At 39.9% G+C, this 18,679-nt stretch overlaps 2 protein-coding genes across 6 annotated transcripts in view; one reads left to right on the top strand and one right to left on the bottom strand.

The window, feature by feature from the left end:
* Window positions 1–12,001, bottom strand: MAIP1 (matrix AAA peptidase interacting protein 1). Of its 2 annotated transcripts, XM_003406147.4 has the most exons (5): window positions 11,392–12,001; window positions 5,276–5,347; window positions 4,718–4,844; window positions 3,144–3,291; window positions 1–249 (listed from the first exon to the last, which is right to left on the bottom strand). In XM_003406147.4, exons 1-5 carry the CDS (start codon window positions 11,845–11,847, stop codon window positions 171–173), a joined length of 882 nt encoding a protein of 293 aa, XP_003406195.2. In that variant the 5' UTR covers window positions 11,848–12,001; the 3' UTR covers window positions 1–170. The 2 variants fall into 2 exon arrangements, with proteins under 2 accessions (XP_003406195.2, XP_064142920.1); XM_064286850.1 differs by lacking the exon at window positions 1–249 and having other exon boundaries at window positions 3,151–3,287.
* Window positions 12,002–18,679, top strand: part of TYW5 (tRNA-yW synthesizing protein 5) — a 24,736-nt gene continuing 18,058 nt past the window's right edge. The window contains exons 1-3 of one of the 4 annotated variants that reach the window (XM_023542563.2): window positions 12,002–12,267; window positions 12,462–12,492; window positions 14,875–15,010. In XM_023542563.2, coding sequence (XP_023398331.1) covers window positions 12,484–12,492; window positions 14,875–15,010 — 145 coding nt within the window. In that variant the 5' untranslated portion in view covers window positions 12,002–12,267; window positions 12,462–12,483. Of the gene's footprint in view, window positions 12,268–12,461; window positions 12,493–14,874; window positions 15,030–18,679 lie in introns of all 4 variants that reach the window. The other 3 variants (XM_023542560.2, XM_010602579.3, XM_023542565.2) reach the window with 3 other exon arrangements.

Below are 18,679 nucleotides of genomic sequence, written 5' to 3' on the forward strand. Positions count from 1 at the left end.
TCAGCGGAAAATGCTTTATTGTATCATGCCAATATACTGCAAACAGTATTTCAAAATAAAGCAAAAGTAATTCACAAACTTGAGTGAAGATCAAATGATCCAAAAGATTTTCTTCCTTAGTTTTTCATAGCAATTACTGAAAGTCCATAAGCTGATTTTTCCAAGAAAGATTAATCTAAGAGTTTTGAGTGTTCAATCCGTGAAATGGTCCAATCAGGCTTTACTCCTTCTGTAAACTCCCTGTGAAATCTAAAAAATAAAATCACAAATAACATGAAAATTGTACCAGTCCAAGTACTTCTTGGGTAACTATATAATTTAGAAGTATATATTAGAAGCAGTTTTTAGCAACAAGCTAATGGTTAATGGTAAGAAAGAACCAAACAAACAAAGTTAAATCTATCTACTCAATCACAAAAAATACACCATCAAAATAGAGGCACATCCTCAACTAAAAGGAGCATTTTTAATGGACTGGTCTACATACAACATCTGTCAGCATCTGACAGGAGCTTGGCTATTACTCTGTTGTTAAATACTAGCTATGCTGTTTGGTGAGTTGATTCTCTGTCTTACAGAGACCCTATAAGATGGACTAGAACCGCCCCTCAGGGTTTCCTGGGCTGCAATCTTTACAGGAGCAAATCACCAGGTCTTTTCTCCTGCAGAGTGGCTGGGTGGGTTTGAATCGTAGACCTTTAGGTTAGCAGCTGAGTGCTTAACAGTTGCAACACCAGAGCTATAACACATGCCTAACATGAACAGAAATATTGATGTTTACGGTGATGCACACATTTTAAATATATAATCTACCATACAGGAGAAATTATTTTCAAATACTATCATTACCAATCAGGTATAGTAAATCAATCTTGAAAATAATAGTGTTTACAAGCTCTTAGGGAGGTAAATAAAAATTGATCTGATAAGGGAGTAAAACACTTAAAAATCACCATCTTTCAAATTTGCTATTTCTGGTACTTTTCTAAGCAGAACTCTCTCAAGAAATACAATCATTCCTCATTACTTCAGGAGACAAAAATTAGTATAACTATGTTGTTGCGTGCGGCCAAGTCGATTCCAACTCACAGCAACCCTATATGACAGAGTAGAACTGCCCCATAGGGTTTCCTAGGCTGGAGCCCTGGTGGTACCAATGGTAAAGCTAACCAAAAGGATGGCAGTTTGAATCCACCCAATGGTTCTGTGGCGATCTGCTCCTGTAAAGATTACAGCCTAGAAAACCCTATGGGGCAGTTCTACTCTTTCACATGGGGACGCTATGAGTTGAAATTAGCTCAACAGTGCCTAACAACAACAATCTTTATGGGAACAGATTAATAGGTCTTGTCTCCCGCTGGTTGATTCAAACTTCTAGCCTTTCAGTTAGCAGCTTAGCACTTAACCATTGCTCCACCAGGCCTCCTTAGTATTAAGGCATAGCTATATCTTAAAGAAGAGACAATACAGGAGATTTAGATTAAGTAAGTATTTAAATATATAGAATATTTTGGGTAATTGCAAATAAAGCAAAATGCAAAAAAAGAAAAAAATAATAAATCAAACAAAATTTTTTTTCAAGTAAAAAAAAAAAATGGGGTTATAACTCCTTTTCCCTTAGTGATAATACATTTTCCTTTTTAGATCATTTCTGGCATTTTAAAGCCAATTTGTATACTTTCAATGACATAACAATGGCATTTTGTTTTAAATGAATACTAAATTATGTTTCCCCTTACTTATTTACTATTTCAAATTTTATTAGCATAACAATACCATAGTATCTATTTCAAATAATTTTCTAAACTCCTACTAGACAGATAGCTGCCATTGAGTCGACTCCAACTCATGGTGATCTTGTGTATAACAGAACTAAACATTGCCCAGTCCTGCATCATCCTCACAACTGCTGGTATATTCAAGTCCATCTTTGTGGCTATGATGCCAATCCATCTCACCGAGGGTTTCCCTCACCCTCGCCTGGCCTCCATTTCACCAAACACACGGTCCTCCTCCAGTGATTGATCACTCCTGATGAGGCGTCCAATGCAAGGAAGTTGGACAGTGTTTTATTATGATCTGTAAGGTTCTCATTGGTTAATTTTTGGAAGCAGATCGCCAGGCCTTTCTTCCAAGTCTGTCTTGGTCTAGAAGCTCTGCTGAAAGCCATCCACCATGGGTGATCCTGCTGGCATTTGAAATACTGGTGGCATAACTTCCAGCATCACAGCAACATGCAAGCCACCAGAGTAGGACAAACTGACAGAACAGTGGTGGTGCTACTAGGCAGTAGCTCCTTAGGGGCAGAGACCCTTCAATGTTGTATCTGAGCCCCTACTTAGCACTTAGTACATAATAGATGATCGATAAATGTCTACTGACTGGATGGTCCATTTACTCTGTATGGCAGATTTTCTTTTCCAAAGATGGCTACAATAATATCTTCCATCCCACACGCTCTTCCATAATGTGACCTTGCCATTCCCACATAAAGAAGTATAGTCTCTCCACCTCTTGAAACTATGGAGGCCCAGTGATTGCTCTGACCAGTAGACTATGGCAGAAATGTTACAATTCTGGGTGCAGCCCTCTACTGGCCTAGAGGCTTCAGCTTTCTGCCTCTTAGAAGCAACCACCATGTAAAAACTATGAGTGAACTGAGATCAAAAGCCAAAGCACAAGGAGGGGCCCCAGAGAATGAGATATCATATGCAAAGAGGGAGAAGCCAAGGGGCACCAAGGCCCAGACACGTGAGTGAAGAACAGACACGAATCCTCAGCTCCAGCCTCCACAGCTGATGCCAGGTGATGCAGAGACCAACTTCCAGTTAAGCTTTTCCAAAATTGCTGAGCTGTGAAATTGCAGGCAATATAAATGGTTGTTTAAGCCACTAAGTCTTAGGGTGGTTTGTTACGTAGCCATAAATAGCTGAAACACCATTTAACTAAATTCAGCAATATTATCTCTTTCTAAATTCTGAACGCTCCTGTTTCACGGCCAATGTTTCTTTATGACCTTTTTCTTCATAAATAACTTATCAAAGTTCAAATTGTTCCTTCTTAAAGCTCTGTTTAATTTTCATACCTTCACGCTACCTTGCATTTTCTAGAGAAAGGAAACAATGAAATATGGTTAGACTTACTCATAGCTTGCACTAAGAAGTTTCTTAGTTCCCACCTCCTGATGTCCCAACTTAACCTGGAATACACCGGCTCCACTTAAATTTTCACTGGTGATGTTGGCACTGGTTAGATACCAAAAGCACATCAGGATGTCAACAAACTGCCTTCCTTAGAGAAAAAACACACACACAAATACACATCACTACAGTCCATCATCCATATAACCAAAATCACATCAGAAACTGGCAGCACGTGTAGTTACACAGTCATTAAGGATCACATTTTGTGCTCAGCCTAGTAGAACTTAAGATACCTGTAGTAATACCTTTTGACTTTTTAGAAAATTCTCTTAGAGTTTATAACATACTTTCATTACAACCTACATCTCAGTAGTAATACCTATCATTTACTAAGCACCTACCTATTTAGTACGTGTATTGCACGCATTATTTTCAATTTGTGGCATTTTCTAAAATTACAATAATCTTGTGGCAGATATCTGTTGTCAAACGAAAAATGAGGCAAAAGAAAAACCCGCATTTTTTTGCTGCTGAGTAACTAACTTAATCTCAACTGCCACAGAGAAAAAAGATTTCTATTCTACCTGAATTCACTTTGCTGTGACTGGTGATTAATTACAACATTAGTGTGCTCAGATACAATTTGAAACATCAAGGGTAAGAAAATATTTATCACTCAAAGTACCTTTATAAATATTTCAGATGAACGTGTATGAAAAGTTTTCTAACAATGAAGAGTCCTGTATCAGAACTGCTTAGGGAAGTGTGTAAGAAGCAGCTGGATTGCCTGGGAGCCTAGCATACAAGACAAATGCAAATACTCTACACTGAAACTTGTGAGAGCTGGAACTCCATGGGACTGCCTTGTTTTTCTGGGTCTCACAAGGTGTCCACCGTTGACAGGGTACAGCCATCACTTTTCTATCACTCTCTGTTTAGTGGAAAATATTTGAGTTTTCCTTTTCTGACAGCTTTCCACCTTACACAGGTTTCTGCTTTTGCAGGTTTTACTGTTATTTGTAGAGGAAATGAATACATCAATGAGTTTTCAGGAATTCCATAGGGGATATTCATGGATTGGAGAAGAAGAACCAGATGAACATTAAAGTTCCTTCCAACTTTTTTCTTTATTCCCAAATAAATCCAATGTGGGCATTCTGCAGTTTAGTCTTACTTTCAAGTAAGTTTTTAGCTAGTACTATTTACCTTGTCTTTTACCCCTTCTTCTGTATAATGCATAGCTAGAAATTGAGAATTCTCAATTGTTTCCTTTAAATTAGGCTATCTGAGACACATATTTTTGATTTGGACATGGGAGCAGCTTGTCCTGGGAAGCTTATTTTCATCAACCTGAGTAACGATGCTCTCTCCTATGAATAAAGTTATAGTAGAGAAAAGTTCTAGACAGAAGCATATATGGACTGTCAGCACATCACAGCTCTTCCGGAGTCAGAACTTTCAGTACATATTACTTTCCTGGAAGTCTGTCCAGACATACCCCAGTATTTCATGGTTACGCACTGCTCCGGCTTGTATGTAGAACGATGGATCATTTTACGCTGACTATGCTTTACCTTTTTCATCGTAGTAAACGGAGATATCTCCTGTAGATGTGTATACGATTTCATCTAAGTCAGCAGCAAGAGCATTTTTATGGTTGTCAGGCAGTGAAGGAACCTTTTCTTTCAACACATGCAGCATCTAAGTTTGGAAAAAGCTAACCATTAGTTCACCAGTTCAATTTTTTAAAACTTTTTAAAAAAGTGGTCTTTATGATGAAATGAATTTTCCTCTATCATTTTTAAATTACCAAGTTTACTCATCTTCAAATGCAAGGCTGGCAAGTATTTCCTTAAAAGCGAAGGCATAGAAGCATTTAATTATTCAACTAGATAATTCCTAAAAGAACATTCTACATAAGGCAAATAAAAGACATTATATTTACTTATTTGTACCTTAAACTGCAGGAATCATTTCATGCTTTTATATGACCTAAAGTGTCCACAAGGATAGATACAGGGACACTAGCTTGGCTGATGGTCACACATGCTAATTTTAGGCACAAAGATAGTGTCTGATCAATCCGCTGCCATAGAATAACATACTGATTTTAAACAAAAAGTATACTTTACCTCTTTGGCCACAAGTTCTTCCAAAAGATCAAATTTACACTGTGACAGCAAATTTGACACATAAGCAAAAGCCTTAAAAAAAAAAAAAAATTGGGAGAGAGTGATTATTTCAAAACACCATACTGTGGACAATGCTCTTATTTAAACGGCTAAGCGTGAGAAAGACTTTTATGATAAACACTGTCAAACATTATCACAACGTCACTCAAGACTCTTCCAAAGTTGCTTGAGGTCTCTTTTCTCCTACGGCCTTCCAACATAGCATAGAGCAAATCGTTAATTAGGTTATCCACTCTCAGCGCCTGGGAAACAATATGTGTGAAGTTCACACTAGGTGCCTCAATAAACACCCTCCTATATACTTCCTTCTAAGGAGCCCTGCTGGTGCAGTGGTTAAAGTGATCAACTACAAATGCAAAGGTCAGTGGTTTGAAACCACCAGTGGCTCTGTGGGAGAAAGATGTGGCAGTCTACTTCTGTAGAGATTTATAGCCCTGGAAACCGTATGGGGTTGCTATGAATCAGAATCCACCCGCCAGCAGTGAGTTTGGTTTGGGTTTATATCTTTCCTTCCAGAATTAAGAAAACAACTGTTCTGACTGTATGACCTCCATCTTAATTGTGCATAGACAGCAGCTGGGAAGCATTGCAGCCTAGATCGTATGAAGAGCCAGATCTGGGTTCCAGTCTAAACCTCATTAAGATAGGTAAGGCAGGTTTGGAGAAATATGAGAAAAGATACAGTTTACACAGTCTAAAGCAGTGGATCTCAACTCTGAAGTATGAGGTTCCTATATTAAAGTTAACAAAAAAAACAAAAAACACAATTGGAATTCTCCACATTCCTAGCAGTGAGAAACAAAACTAAGTTAGGTTCTACTTGTCTCCAAGGAGCTTCCAGTCTACAAGGGGAGAGTGACAAGTTCAAGAATTATTAACAGGGGTAAGAACAGGATGGTATGGAAGCATGCTGAAGAGACACCTAACCCAATCTAGAGGGACAAAAGAGGGCTTCCTAAAAGTAACATTTAAGCTGAAACCTGAAGAGCTGACAGGAGGAAGGGACACACGGGAATTTCGAGCATAGGAGACTACATAATAGAGTCAAATTCTGGGAAAACGCACATATCCCAATAGATTCAAGGGCCCCTTACAAACAATTTGAGGACCTCAGGGTTCAGAAACACTACATGTTTTGGTAAGCCTTCACGTGCAGAAGACAGGTGATAATTTGGGCAAAGAAAAAAAAAAAAAAACCACCATAACTGTCATGCAAAACTCAATCATTAGACTCTAGTTTGTGTGGCTAAGACAGAGCATATTATCCTATAGTGAAACAGAGAATCACTAGGAGGCTGTTCTGATAAGACCTTGATGACATAATAGTGTCTACCTTCCTGAGGCTTCTAGGAAATAGCTTTTTTTTTTCCCCCCACAGAAAAGGCTAAAGTGGGATAATGTGCAAGTAAGTTATGGAAAAACAAACAGCGTATGATTGACTCGACAACAACGGCTCGAGTATAGAGTTTCCAAGGAGTGGCTGGTAGATTCGAACTGCCAACCTTTTGGTTAGCAGCTGAACTCCGCACCCCGCCCCAGTTTTTATTTATTTATTTATTGTGCTTAAAGTGAAAGCGTACAAATCAAGTCAGTCTCTCAATAAAAAAGTTATACACACCTTGCTGTGTACTCGTACTTGCTCTCCTCCTAATTAGACAGCACATTCCTCCTCTCCATCCTGTATTCCCTCTGTCCATTCAACCAGCTCCTGTCCCTTTCTTCCTTCTCATTTCTCCTCCAGACAGGAGTTGCCCACAGTCTCATGTCTACAGCCAAGAAACTCACTCCTCAACAGTGTCATTTATCTTATAATCCAGCCCAATCCCTGTCCGGAGAGTTGGCTTCAGGAATGGTTCCAATCTTGGCCTAATGAAGGGTCCAGGGACCATGACCTCCAGGGTCCCTCTAGTCTCAGTCAGACCATTAAGCCTGGTCTTTTTACGAGAATTTGAGATCTGCTTCCCACTGTTCTTCTGCTCCATCAGGGATTCTCTGTTGTGTTCCCTGTCAGGACAGTGATCGGTGGTAGCCAGGCACCATGTAGTTCTTCCGGCAGAGCAGAACTGCCCTATAGGTTTCCAAGCAGCAGCTGGTAGATTCAAACTGTCCACCTTTTGGTTAGCAGCCAAACGCTTAACCACTGTGCAACCAGGTCCTTATTTTTTGTTTTTGTTTTTTTTGGCTTGTTTCCTATTCGGGTCAAAATCCAAGGGGCAACAGATTTGGTTGCTATGCAACTTGTACACTGCCCTTGGCAATTACTGAACTGATTCAAACCAGTTTGAAGCCCTGGTTTAAGGCTCGATAGCATTGAGCTGCCTATTCCCCTAGCTCACGTGATGAATAAAAGCTTGCTTAGATTATATTTAGCCATATCAATCTCAGTGAAGCTGGAAGATCAAGACAGCCTGTGGGATGGGGTCACAGGGTGGAGTACCTCAGCACTTATTAATTATGCATCCTTGAGTTAACTGTCTCACCTTTCTGAAACTTGGATTCATCACCTGTAAAGGATTAGACTAGAATGATGAGCCCTAAGGTCCCCTTCCAGTTTCATGGTCTATGATTTTTTTAAAAAAAGGACAAGTCTAAATGATCTTCACAACCCACAGTAACATCTCACTGCTGGGAGATGACCATAAGGAGAGAGGGGAAACAGAATGCACTAAGAGTAGACATAGCTGATGGTTTTACCCCACACTATTAAAAAATAATAATAATAAAATAAAAAATAAAATAGTAATTTTTTTTTTTATTCCCACACCCCAGAGTTACACCCATGTAAGGAATGTACAGCTACATCATGAGAGCTAGTAGGGAGGTTTTTTGGCTATGTCCTTATAAGTCTTAGGTGTTGAAGAATTGATTTGCTTGATTGGAATGGTATGTGCAGTAACGACTGGTTTAAAACCCCCAAAACATCCACTGCCATCGAGTCGATTCCAACTCACAGCAACCCTGTAGGACAGAGCAGAAGTGCCCCACAGGGTTTCTAAGGCTGACTGGTTTAAGCGAATTGCTAAATATTTGCCAGACATTCTTTTTTGGAAGTCAGAATGGGTACCAAAATATTAACTTAGGGCAAAATGGCATATATATGGCTGATCAAGAGGTGGAGATACTATTTAATAGTACAGAGGGAGGCTGAAAGCTAAGACCAGAGAGTGAACAAGCTCCTCTGTATATGTATGTTTGGAGAAAACAAAGGCTAAGGATTGATTTCTGGCCATGGTGGGATGATGATTTCCATTCTTTACTGGCACATAAATAAACTGGTAGTTATATACGTGTTATGAAAGGTTGACAAGCTCAAAGGCTGACAAGCTCAGATGTCATCAGCAGGCATTGTGGGGAATGGTAAGATCATGCCAATTTAGCAGGGCCAAAAGGTTTTGAGAACCGACATGAGCAGAGGTTTACCCCTTGATTATGATGTTGAGCTCAGTATATCAACCAAGTTTGTTCTTTGTTTTTTTATATTTTTAAATAAATACAAAAAACAGTCGAGAATGATTGAGGGAAGCAGGATGTGGAAGTTAATACTGACATCGATTACATAAAGTCGAAAATATTTAATCTACAACTGATGGTCATACAAGTAAATATAAATAACTATGGGTTTTTTTTTTTTTAAAGGTTTTTGGGTTATAGGCCGAAATAAATTAGGAGTAAAATATAATCAATACACTATACAATGAATACTGTATCACAATTACATCATGGCATACTTTTAAGGTATATGGAGGTAGAAAATAAATTATGATTTCCATTGTTTATCAATAGTTCTGAGAATGACCAACTTTGTAAGAGATTTGAAAGGAAACTATAGCTAGACTTTCATGCTAGAAAAATGTATGTACAGGTGAAATCCTGCAAACAATTTCAGGACCCAAAGTGACCATTAAGTGGCAAGGATAAGACAAAGTATTCATCAGCCATTGAGAAAGAGAAAATAACTGTTAAAATCAGAGCTATGAATTATTAAAGGCTGTCTTTCTCTGTGTGCAAAGCACTATACATTTATCAGCAACCAGGTCGTCCTGGCAAATTCTTGGAAAGGAGAAAAATGCTTATCTGCAGGTTATTCTTTTAGGAGTGTGATGGTGAAGGGGAGAAGCGCTGCCAAACTGCTGGCAGGAACTTTTGTCTCTGTGCCAAAGATTATGTTATGGAACCCTGGCAATGTTCAACTGTTTATTCTTCACAATAATCATATCCATTCACTCATTTATCCAAGAAATACTGAGTGCCTATTATGTGGTGGGCACTATTCCATAAGGATGTTATCTTCCTCATTTTGCAGATTTGGAAATCACTTTCAGAAAGATAAGGTCATATCTGCTGGGAGATTGCAACTCTTATGCACTGCTGGTGGGAATGCAAAATGGCAACAACCACTTTGGAAAACGATATAATGCTTCCTTAGAAGCTAAAAATAGATATACCATATGATTCAGCAATCCCACTCCTAGGAGTATATCCTAGAGAAATAAGAGCCATCCCAAGAATAGTCATATGATCACGCATGTTCATTGCAGCATTGTTCACAATAGCAAAAAGATGGAAACAACCTAGGTGACCGTTAACAGATGAATGGATAAACAAACTATGGTACATACACACAATGGAATGCTATGGACGGAACGATAAAGAACAATGATGAATCTGCAAAGCATCTCACAACATGGATGAATACGGAGGGCATTATGCTGTGTAAGATGTCAGTCGTAAAAGCATAAATATCGAATGAGACCACTACTATAAAAACTTACGGAAAGACACACAAAAAGAAGCAATCATTGATGGTTATGAGGGAGAGAAAGAGTGGGGGAGGGAAAAACACTAAATAGACAATAAATAAGTAGTAATTTTGCTGAAGGATAAGAAAGTGCACAATACTGGGGAAGCCAGCGCAACTTGTCCAAGGCAAGGTCATGGAAGCTCCATAGACACATAAACTCCCTGAAGGACCAAATTACTGGTTTGAAGGCTGTGGAGACCATGGTCTTGGGGGAATATCTAGCTTAACTGGCATAAAATAGTTTATAAAGGAAATGTTCTACATTCTACTTTGGTGAGTAGCATCTAAGATCTTAAAAGCTTGTGAGTGGCCATCTAAGATACTCCCCTGGTCTCACCCCATCTGCAGCAAGAGAGAATGAAGAAAACCAAAGACGCAAGGGAAAGATTAGTCCAAAGGACTAACGGACCACAACTACCACAGCCTCCACCAGGCTGAGCCCTGCATAACTAAATAAATGGTGCCCGGCTACCACCACCGGTTGCTGTCAGGGATCACAATACAGGGTCCTAGACAGCTGAAAAAAAAATGTAGAACAAAATTCTAACTGAAAAAAAAAAAAAAAAAGGACCAGACTTACTGCAGATACCCCAATAGTAGGACCCCCGGAAGCCCTTACAGCACAGTAATGAAGTCACTCCTGAGGTTCACCCTTGAGTGGAAGATTAGACAGGCCCATAAAACAAAACGAGACTAAATGGGCACAACAGCCCGGGGGCAGGGCAGGAGGGGACAGGAAAGCTGGTAATGGGGAACCCAAGGTGAAGAAAGGGAGAGTGTTGACATGTCCTGGGGTTGGTAACCAATGGCACAAAACAATACGTGTATTAATTGTTTAGTGAGAAACTAGTTTGCTCTGTAAACCTTCATCCAAAGTAGAATTAAAAAAAACATAAGGCCATATAGCTTTTAAGCGGCAGAAATGGGCTTTGGATCCATTTCTGCCTGTTTAAAAAATCTGTGTTATCCACCACAGTATGCTGCTCTATCCACTCACCAAGTCTCTCTCAGAGAGCGAAAAGGTAATTGAGAAATTCACCCTAATGCCTCAAGGAAGCCCCTACTCCTGGGTGGCCCTGCAAACCCAACCAGAAGCTTCCTTTAAGCCAAAAAGCAGCCGGAGGGCTCCGTGTCTGAGACACTACCCAAGTTAACTACCGTGGGACCCAGTGTGGAAACCTCACTACTTAACACTTCCATATGTAAGAGATGAGCGCATGCGAGGTGGGCAGGATAACCAGGGAAACAAACCAACCTGTTTTGCTCCCTTAGAGAATTCTCCGATGCTAAACTCTTCATCGAGATAGGCCCAGATAAGGAAGGAGTAAATTCGAGTCCGAAGCCAGGTGATGGGGTTTGAGACTCCCAGGACGATCATCTTGGTTTTCTGGCGCGGCTGGGACTGCTCCTCGGTGCTGTAGCTGCGCCGAGGGCGGGCAAGGACCGAAGCCAGGGCTGCGGGGCATCCCGGAGGGCTGAGTAGGCGGCACCCGGGGCTCCTAGCAGGCAGCGCCGAAGCCGCCTCAGCCCAAGCTACGCGAGGAAACCAAGCCGCCCCCGAGCCGAGGCGGCGGCGACATAAACAGCAGAGTCCAGTCAACGGTGGCCTCACTTGGGCCGCACCGCAAGTCCGGAGTCGGGAGCACCCCCCAGATAGGGCCTGGGAGAACAGAAAGCGCGGAAGCAAGCGAGCGGCCAGCGCCATTTTCATGACCTTTCACCCCTGTACTTGGCAGTGCCGTAACGAAAAGAAGTCGGCAGGAAACCACCTCAGCGAGTTTGCAGGGCGTTGGGGGGAGGGGGCGGAACTGGAGTGTGAAACTGGCCTGCTGTTGCCAACTCTGATGAGCTCGCCCAATCTCAGCTTTCCTGGCGTACAACCGTTATCATACCGAGACCCTTCGGCCCCCGCGTTCGGAACCAGCCACTCTCTCTACTCGGCCGGCCTCGCGGACCTTTTCCTCTCGGGTCGTGTTTCCGGACGGATCGTGAGCGGAAGAACGTGGTGGGGCTGAGATTCCGTAAGCCGGGAACACGGCGGGCATGAGGAACCATGGCGGGTCAGCGCCTTCCTGTGCCCCGGCTTGAGGGCGTTTCGGGGGAGCAGTTCATACAGCACCTCTACCCGCAGGTGAGGCCCTTGCGCGGGGTAAACCGCAGAGAGTCAGAGGAGGCCAGCCCCCACCACTTGGGGTGGCTCCGAACTGGTCAGCAACCCAGCGTGTGGAGAGGAGGCGACGGGCGGCTGAAGGTTGCTGGTTGGTTCTGTGGCCAAGGGAGAGGGTGCTTGGGGGATGTCGGATGTTTACCTGTTGAATTTTCCAGCACCAGGTTTCCGGGGAACAGGATGACCATGGTGAGTTGAGCGCAAGAGGCATTTTTGCCCAAGCTCTTTACTCAGAAGAGCGACGGTGCAGAACCCTATGGAGCATGACGTCTGCCGTTGCCATGGCAGAGAAGACCAGCTTTTTCTCGCTCCCGCGGCCGCGACTCTTTATCTGCTGCTGAGTGACCTTGAGTTTTGAGCAAGATTGGCACCTTCTCCCTTATCCCCTCCCCCCGGCCCCCGGGTGGTGCGAACGATGTCTCAGTCGACTCCAAGTTACTGGGTTTGGAGTTTTCACTTCACTGAGCCAACAGGGAAAGCAGCGGGCACCCCCAAGGAAACATCTTCTGGTCTTGGATTCTAATTATGGTGGTTCTAGTTCAGAAGTTGACGTTGTTTAGATGTGTGTTTAGAATCTTAGTTTTTTAAAAGGAGACAGTATTAAGGGAAAAGACGTGTATTTACTTGCAGTACTTTGCAAGAGAATCCAGCCGTCAGAAGAACTGGGAATAAGGAATCCAGCGGTTACTTAAAAAAAATGCACAAGGTTGCAGCTAGTCTCTCTATGACAGGGGAAAAAAAACAAACAAAAAAAACACTAATTTTTTTATCTGATATTTACTTCTCTAAGGGTATCCTTATTTATGGTTCTGAGTATTTTAAGAGTCAAGGATTTTTTTTTTTTTTTTGTCTTTTGGGAGTTAGCAAACTACAGGAGAGGATTCAAGTCTTCTTTTATTTTGGGGGGTAGTGCTAGATGGACTGTTCTTAGTCCTCCTCATAACTCTCCCCCCACCAAAATGTCTCATAAAGGGCGTTAAAGGCCCGTGTATATGAAGAACTTGAGGGGAAAGGGGAGGCCAAAAACCTGATTTAAAAAATGACCAAAAAACCTGAATGAATAATTCATAAAAGAAATGTAAAAGTGATATTTAAACATATGAAGAGGTGTTCATAAGAGAAATGCAAATTAAAACTACAAAGAGATACCCAAGTTACTTGTTTATAACCTAGCGAATGTAATAGAATAAATGAAGTTCATTTTACTTGAGAATGCCAATTAATGTAGAAGAAATGATGGATTAAAAAAAATCACTTTTTTTGTGTCTATCATAGCAATACTTGATTCAGGCAGAAATTACTGATAGATCAAAGTTAACATTACAAATAACAGGGCAGAATATCATATGCCACTTGATGTACACTGAAAAGGATGTAATATTTCCTCTGTGATACTCCTCCTTAAAATGCATAACCTGCATCTAATCTTGAAGAAACAGCACACTAACTCAAATTGAAAGGCATTCTATAAAATAACTACGCTTCAAAAATGTCATTTGTGGAAGGCAAAAGCAAAGCAACTGTTCCGGGTTAAAGGAGACTAAAAGAGATCCGTGGCATCTCAGATTGAATCCTGGGCCAGGAAAAGAAATAACTATATAAAGATAAAGGATATTATAGGTACAATTAGTGATATTTGAATATGGTCTAAAAAAAAAAAGATAACATGTATTAAATGTATCTGTCAATTTTTTTTTTATTTTGGTAATTGTAGTTATGCAAGAGACGGTTTTTATTCTCAGGAAATGAGCATCAAGTATTTAGAAATAAACGAACCTGGTTTCAGCAACTTACCCTCAAAAGACACAGATAAATATTATGTACAATAATATGTATCTGTATGTACGCACACACAGTGAAAGAAAGGAAATAATAAAGCAAATGAGGCCAAAATGTTAAATTAATTGGTGAATCACGGTAAAGGATGTATGGGAATTCTTTGTACTGTCCTGCAGCTGTTCTTTAAGCTTGAAGTGGTGTCAAGTTATGAACAAAAACTTGTATTATAAGGTACATATTTCAATCAAGATAGCCCAGATACAATACAGTACAAAAAATATTTTAAAGTATTTTTGTGATAGACAGCGCTTACTCATGAAAATGCCTTATGTAATATCCAGATTTCTTTTCTTTCTTTCTAGGCTTTTGATGGTACCACTGTTGTGGTTTTTTTTTTTTTCCTCCTGGTCTTAAAATTTTGTTCTAGGTATGTTACATGGGTTTTCTTCCTGTTTTAGTGACAACATAAGCCATCGAAAGCTTTGAGTTTGAACATTTTGGCATCAAGGATCATTATCTTGATTTTTGTCTCTCTAGTTTTTTTTTAGTGCTAATGTGGAAACCCTGGTGGTGTAGTGGTTAAGTGCTACAGCTAGTAACCAAAAGGGTCGGTAGTTTGAATCCGCCACGTGCTCCTTGGAAACCCTGTGGGGCGGTTCTGCTCTATCCTGTAGGGTCACCATGAGTCAGAATTGACTTGACGGCATTGGGTTTGGTTTTTTTAGTGCTAATGTAGCTCCTGATCTATTGTTGGATTCACTAATTTTTTTTATGTTTTTCCTCACTTAACAGAGAAAACCACTGGTATTGGCAGGAATTGATTTGGGGGCATGTACAAGCAAATGGACAGTGGATTACCTAAGCCAAGTTGGAGGGACAAAAGAAGTAAAGATTCATGTTGCTACAGTTCCACAGATGGACTTCATTAGTAAGAACTTTGTGTATAGGTATTTTCTTCTGAGGCTTACTCTGGGGATACAAATGACTTTTTAAAAACCTTAAAAATATTTTTGTGTTATAGTACAAGGACCATATGGTATTCAGCTTTTGGCTAGTTTGATGTAATTATGGGATAACTTGCTGATTTTTTAAAGAATGACTTTTGAAAGACAAGAATTCTGAGTTTACGTAATTGTACAAAGACATTTCTAAAGATCGTTTTTTAAAACGGGGTATAACTTATACCTTATGGAGCCATGGGGACAGAGAATTTCTTTAGAGTTAGATTACATCTAAAGTTGAATGTGGTGTATTCATTGAGTGCCTGATTAGTTGATTGATCCTACCGTTATTAGTAATTGTTTTCTAGAATAAGTAATTCTAATGCTTCTTTTCATAATCTGTTTTGAGTTTTAATGCCCTTATTTTTGGAAAATCTTTAAATTCCAAGTGGTTTTTAAATAAGTATAGGCTCATGATTCCTGTTTTCTCTAAGAGAAACATAGGACAAACGCAAACCCAAACCAAACCCGTTGCTGTAGAGTTGATTCCAACAAGTGGTTGTTATATCGACGTGTATGACTTTAAAAATAATATCTTAAGATAACCTTTAATTTTACTCATGGTTGTCATTTATATGCTTTGGAAGCTCTTAAAGGTCCTAAAGAGACATTCAAAAGATGCTGAATATGTAAGCTTAAAAGCTTTAAGTGCTATAATCTTGTAGATTTAATGTTCTCTTTGTTGCCATGGGTTTCATTAAAAATGTTAAATTAAAAAACATCTTCCAAATTCTGAGCATGTGCAATTCCTGGCAAGTTCAAGCACTTGAAATACCATGTAGCTCACAAAAGCCTTCAGTTTAGGGATGAGTTAAATGGAGCTTCTAATGACTAGGGCCATTCCTTTCTCATTAGAGTTTTTATGCTCAGATAGCAACTGCCAAAACATTTCTCAGCTTTTGATCCTGAGAATATTTACTCTTATAGTTTTGGTTTTTAATAGACCATGAATTTAATTTAATTGCCATAAATTTTTCCTAGTGACTGTAAGAACTTTTCATTTTTTATTAAATCACGAAAGTGGAAGAAAGTGCTGGAATGATGAGTGTTTTGCAGCCTGCAGTTAATGATGTTCATTTTCCAAAGGGGCCAATACCATAACAAATGGCTATTGAAACTTTATCCTGAATTGCCTTGACGCTTTGTCATGTCTTTTAAACTTTTCAAAACTTGTTTTTGAAGCATATGAATTATGTAATAGCTCCTGTCCCAGCTTCTCCCGAGTCTTTTACTAGAGCTCCTAAAAAAACCAAAAATTATTTTCTTAGTGCAAGAAAAAAAAATTGTTTAGCCATTATTAGCAATTACCGAACCAAACCAAACCCATTGCTGTCAAGTTGATTCCAACTCACAGCGACTCAGTATGACAGAGTAGAACTGCTGCATAGAGTTTCCAAGGCTGTAATCTTTATGGACGCAGACTGCCATATCTTTCTCCCATGGAGCAGCTGGTGAATTTGAACGCCAGCCTTTTGGTTAGCAGCTGAGTGCTTTAACCATTGTGCCACAGTGAGTTGGGAAAAAGAGATTAGAAAATAAGAAATCCTACATATGTACATATCATTATTATCACTTCATTTTGAGGTTAGATTATGTTTTTTTCCTGCTTTGTCTAACATGTGGAGACTGATAAATTTCCAAGTCTTAGCTTTCTTCTTGGTAGCTCTCACTGTTTCTCCCAGAGTCAGAATGCTAAGTGCAAGAGAACTTTGTGTTTACCCTGTGTGGTAAAAGGATCTTGTTGGTATTCTTCTGGTCATAGATTCTTAAAAAAAGGTAGTTTGAATCTTATATATAAGCTTTACGTTGCTGCTTCTATCACAGTATCTAATTCCTGAAGAATCATCTAATTTCTGTCATCATCCTGCTGTTAATTTTTATTACACCTCCATTCAATCCTGATCTTGATTTTGCAAAGCAGCCTTTCAAAAATGGGGAACAGGACAGTGAAATTTTTTCTTTCCTTATTTTTTTTAAATGTTTGTTACTGCTTGCGTGCTTCCGAAGGGTAAATTATCGTTTTTGCTAATGCCAATATATTTTTTACTGAGCATGTAATATATATAAAGTACTGTGCTAAGCATCCTAGATTATATTAGAGTATCTTCATTATGTTAAACTTCAGAACAATTTGTGAGGTAGATATTTTTATAATAATTTTACGGATGAGAAAATGGTGGCTTAAAAATGTTAAATAACTTAACAGAAATCATATAAGCTCATAATGGAAAAACCAGGATTTACAACCACTTTTGTCTAACTCCACAGAGCCCATTATCTTAACCAGTCCGCGATACTCTCTCTCTTAATGTCTCTTTGCCAGTTCAGACAAATGATAGTTTAAATAGCAGTGAGAATAGATACACTTCTTTTTGAAACTTGGATAAGATAGATAAGGCCTCAAGGCTAAGGACCTTCCTGGACTTTACATCTGCAGAAGCTATGACAAGTACCATTATCAAAGGGAGGAAGTTGCTGGGGCACTTAAGTTCTGCTTCTTTGGATTGAGGTATTCTGTCCGCAGTTGCAGGGTCACTATCCTGCTCTGTTTTTGTAAAGGCCTTGAAACACTTCTAGGTTCTCCCTAGTAACAAAGCTAAGCCTGGGCAGCTATACTAGTAACTGATCGCTATGAGCCACATACATTTCTCCACCAGCCCCACACTCTTCAAAGATGTTCTGGTAGGACTAAAAGATAGATGGGGAGGTCAGAGATTAGAAAACGTAGAGCTGGAGGATACTAAGTAAATTTGTTGATACAATTGGGTGGAAATTATAGATGCAGACACAGTACCATGCCTTGGTCTCTCCTGTAATGCTCACTCTACAGGATTACCAGCAGTGGCTTCAGGTTCACATTGACCCAACGGTCTGTAACCTAGCATCAGATTCACTTAGCTTTGCAAAAGGATACAGAGCTGGGATTCTAAAAGTAAAGTTGACATTAATGACGCGGTTGGAGTAAAGCTCTTGGAACTTTCATTTGCTGAGGTGGTATGACTCAAAATGAGAAGAAACAGCTGTAGACGTTAATAATGAGAACATGAAATGTATGAAATATAAAGCTGGGAAAATTGGAAGTCATCAAAAACGAAATGGAATGCATAAAGGTCGATATCCTAGGCATTAGTGAGCTGAAATGAACTGGTTTTGACCATTTTGAATTGGACAATCATGGTTTTCTATGCCGGGAATGACAGATTGAAGAGGAATGGCGTTGCATTCATCATCAAAAAGAGCATTTCAAGGTCCTGAAGTGCAACACTGTCGGTGATGAGATAACATCCATATGCCTACAAGGAAGACCAGTTATTACAACTATATTTTCTCAGCAACCACTAGTGCCAAAGGTGAGGGAATTGAAGATTTTTACCAACTTCTGCAGCCTGAAATTGATCAAACATGCAGTGAAGATGCATTGATAATTCCTGGTGATTGGAATATGAAAGCTGGAAACAAAGATTCACACACTTCGCTGGTTGCTGTCGAGTCGATTCTAACTCACGGTGACCCTATAGGATAGAGTAGGATTACCCCATAGAGTTTCCAAGGAGCATCTGGTGGATTTGAACTGCCGACCTTTTGGTTAGAAGCCA

The sequence above is a fragment of the Loxodonta africana genome, chromosome 6, assembly GCF_030014295.1.
Source record: "Loxodonta africana isolate mLoxAfr1 chromosome 6, mLoxAfr1.hap2, whole genome shotgun sequence".
Classification (NCBI taxonomy): domain Eukaryota; kingdom Metazoa; phylum Chordata; class Mammalia; order Proboscidea; family Elephantidae; genus Loxodonta; species Loxodonta africana.

Coding starts and splice junctions, on each gene's coding strand:
- MAIP1 (XM_003406147.4), bottom strand. CDS start 11,847: ATGAAAATGGCGCTGGCCGCTCGCTTGCTTCCGCGCTTTCTGTTCTCC. Junction 3,292..4,717: donor CGTTTACTACGATGAAAAAG/GTAAAGCATAGT, acceptor TTTTTCTCTAAG/GAAGGCAGTTTGTTGACATC. Junction 250..3,143: donor CTTCTTAGTGCAAGCTATGA/GTAAGTCTAACC, acceptor TTTATTTTTTAG/ATTTCACAGGGAGTTTACAG.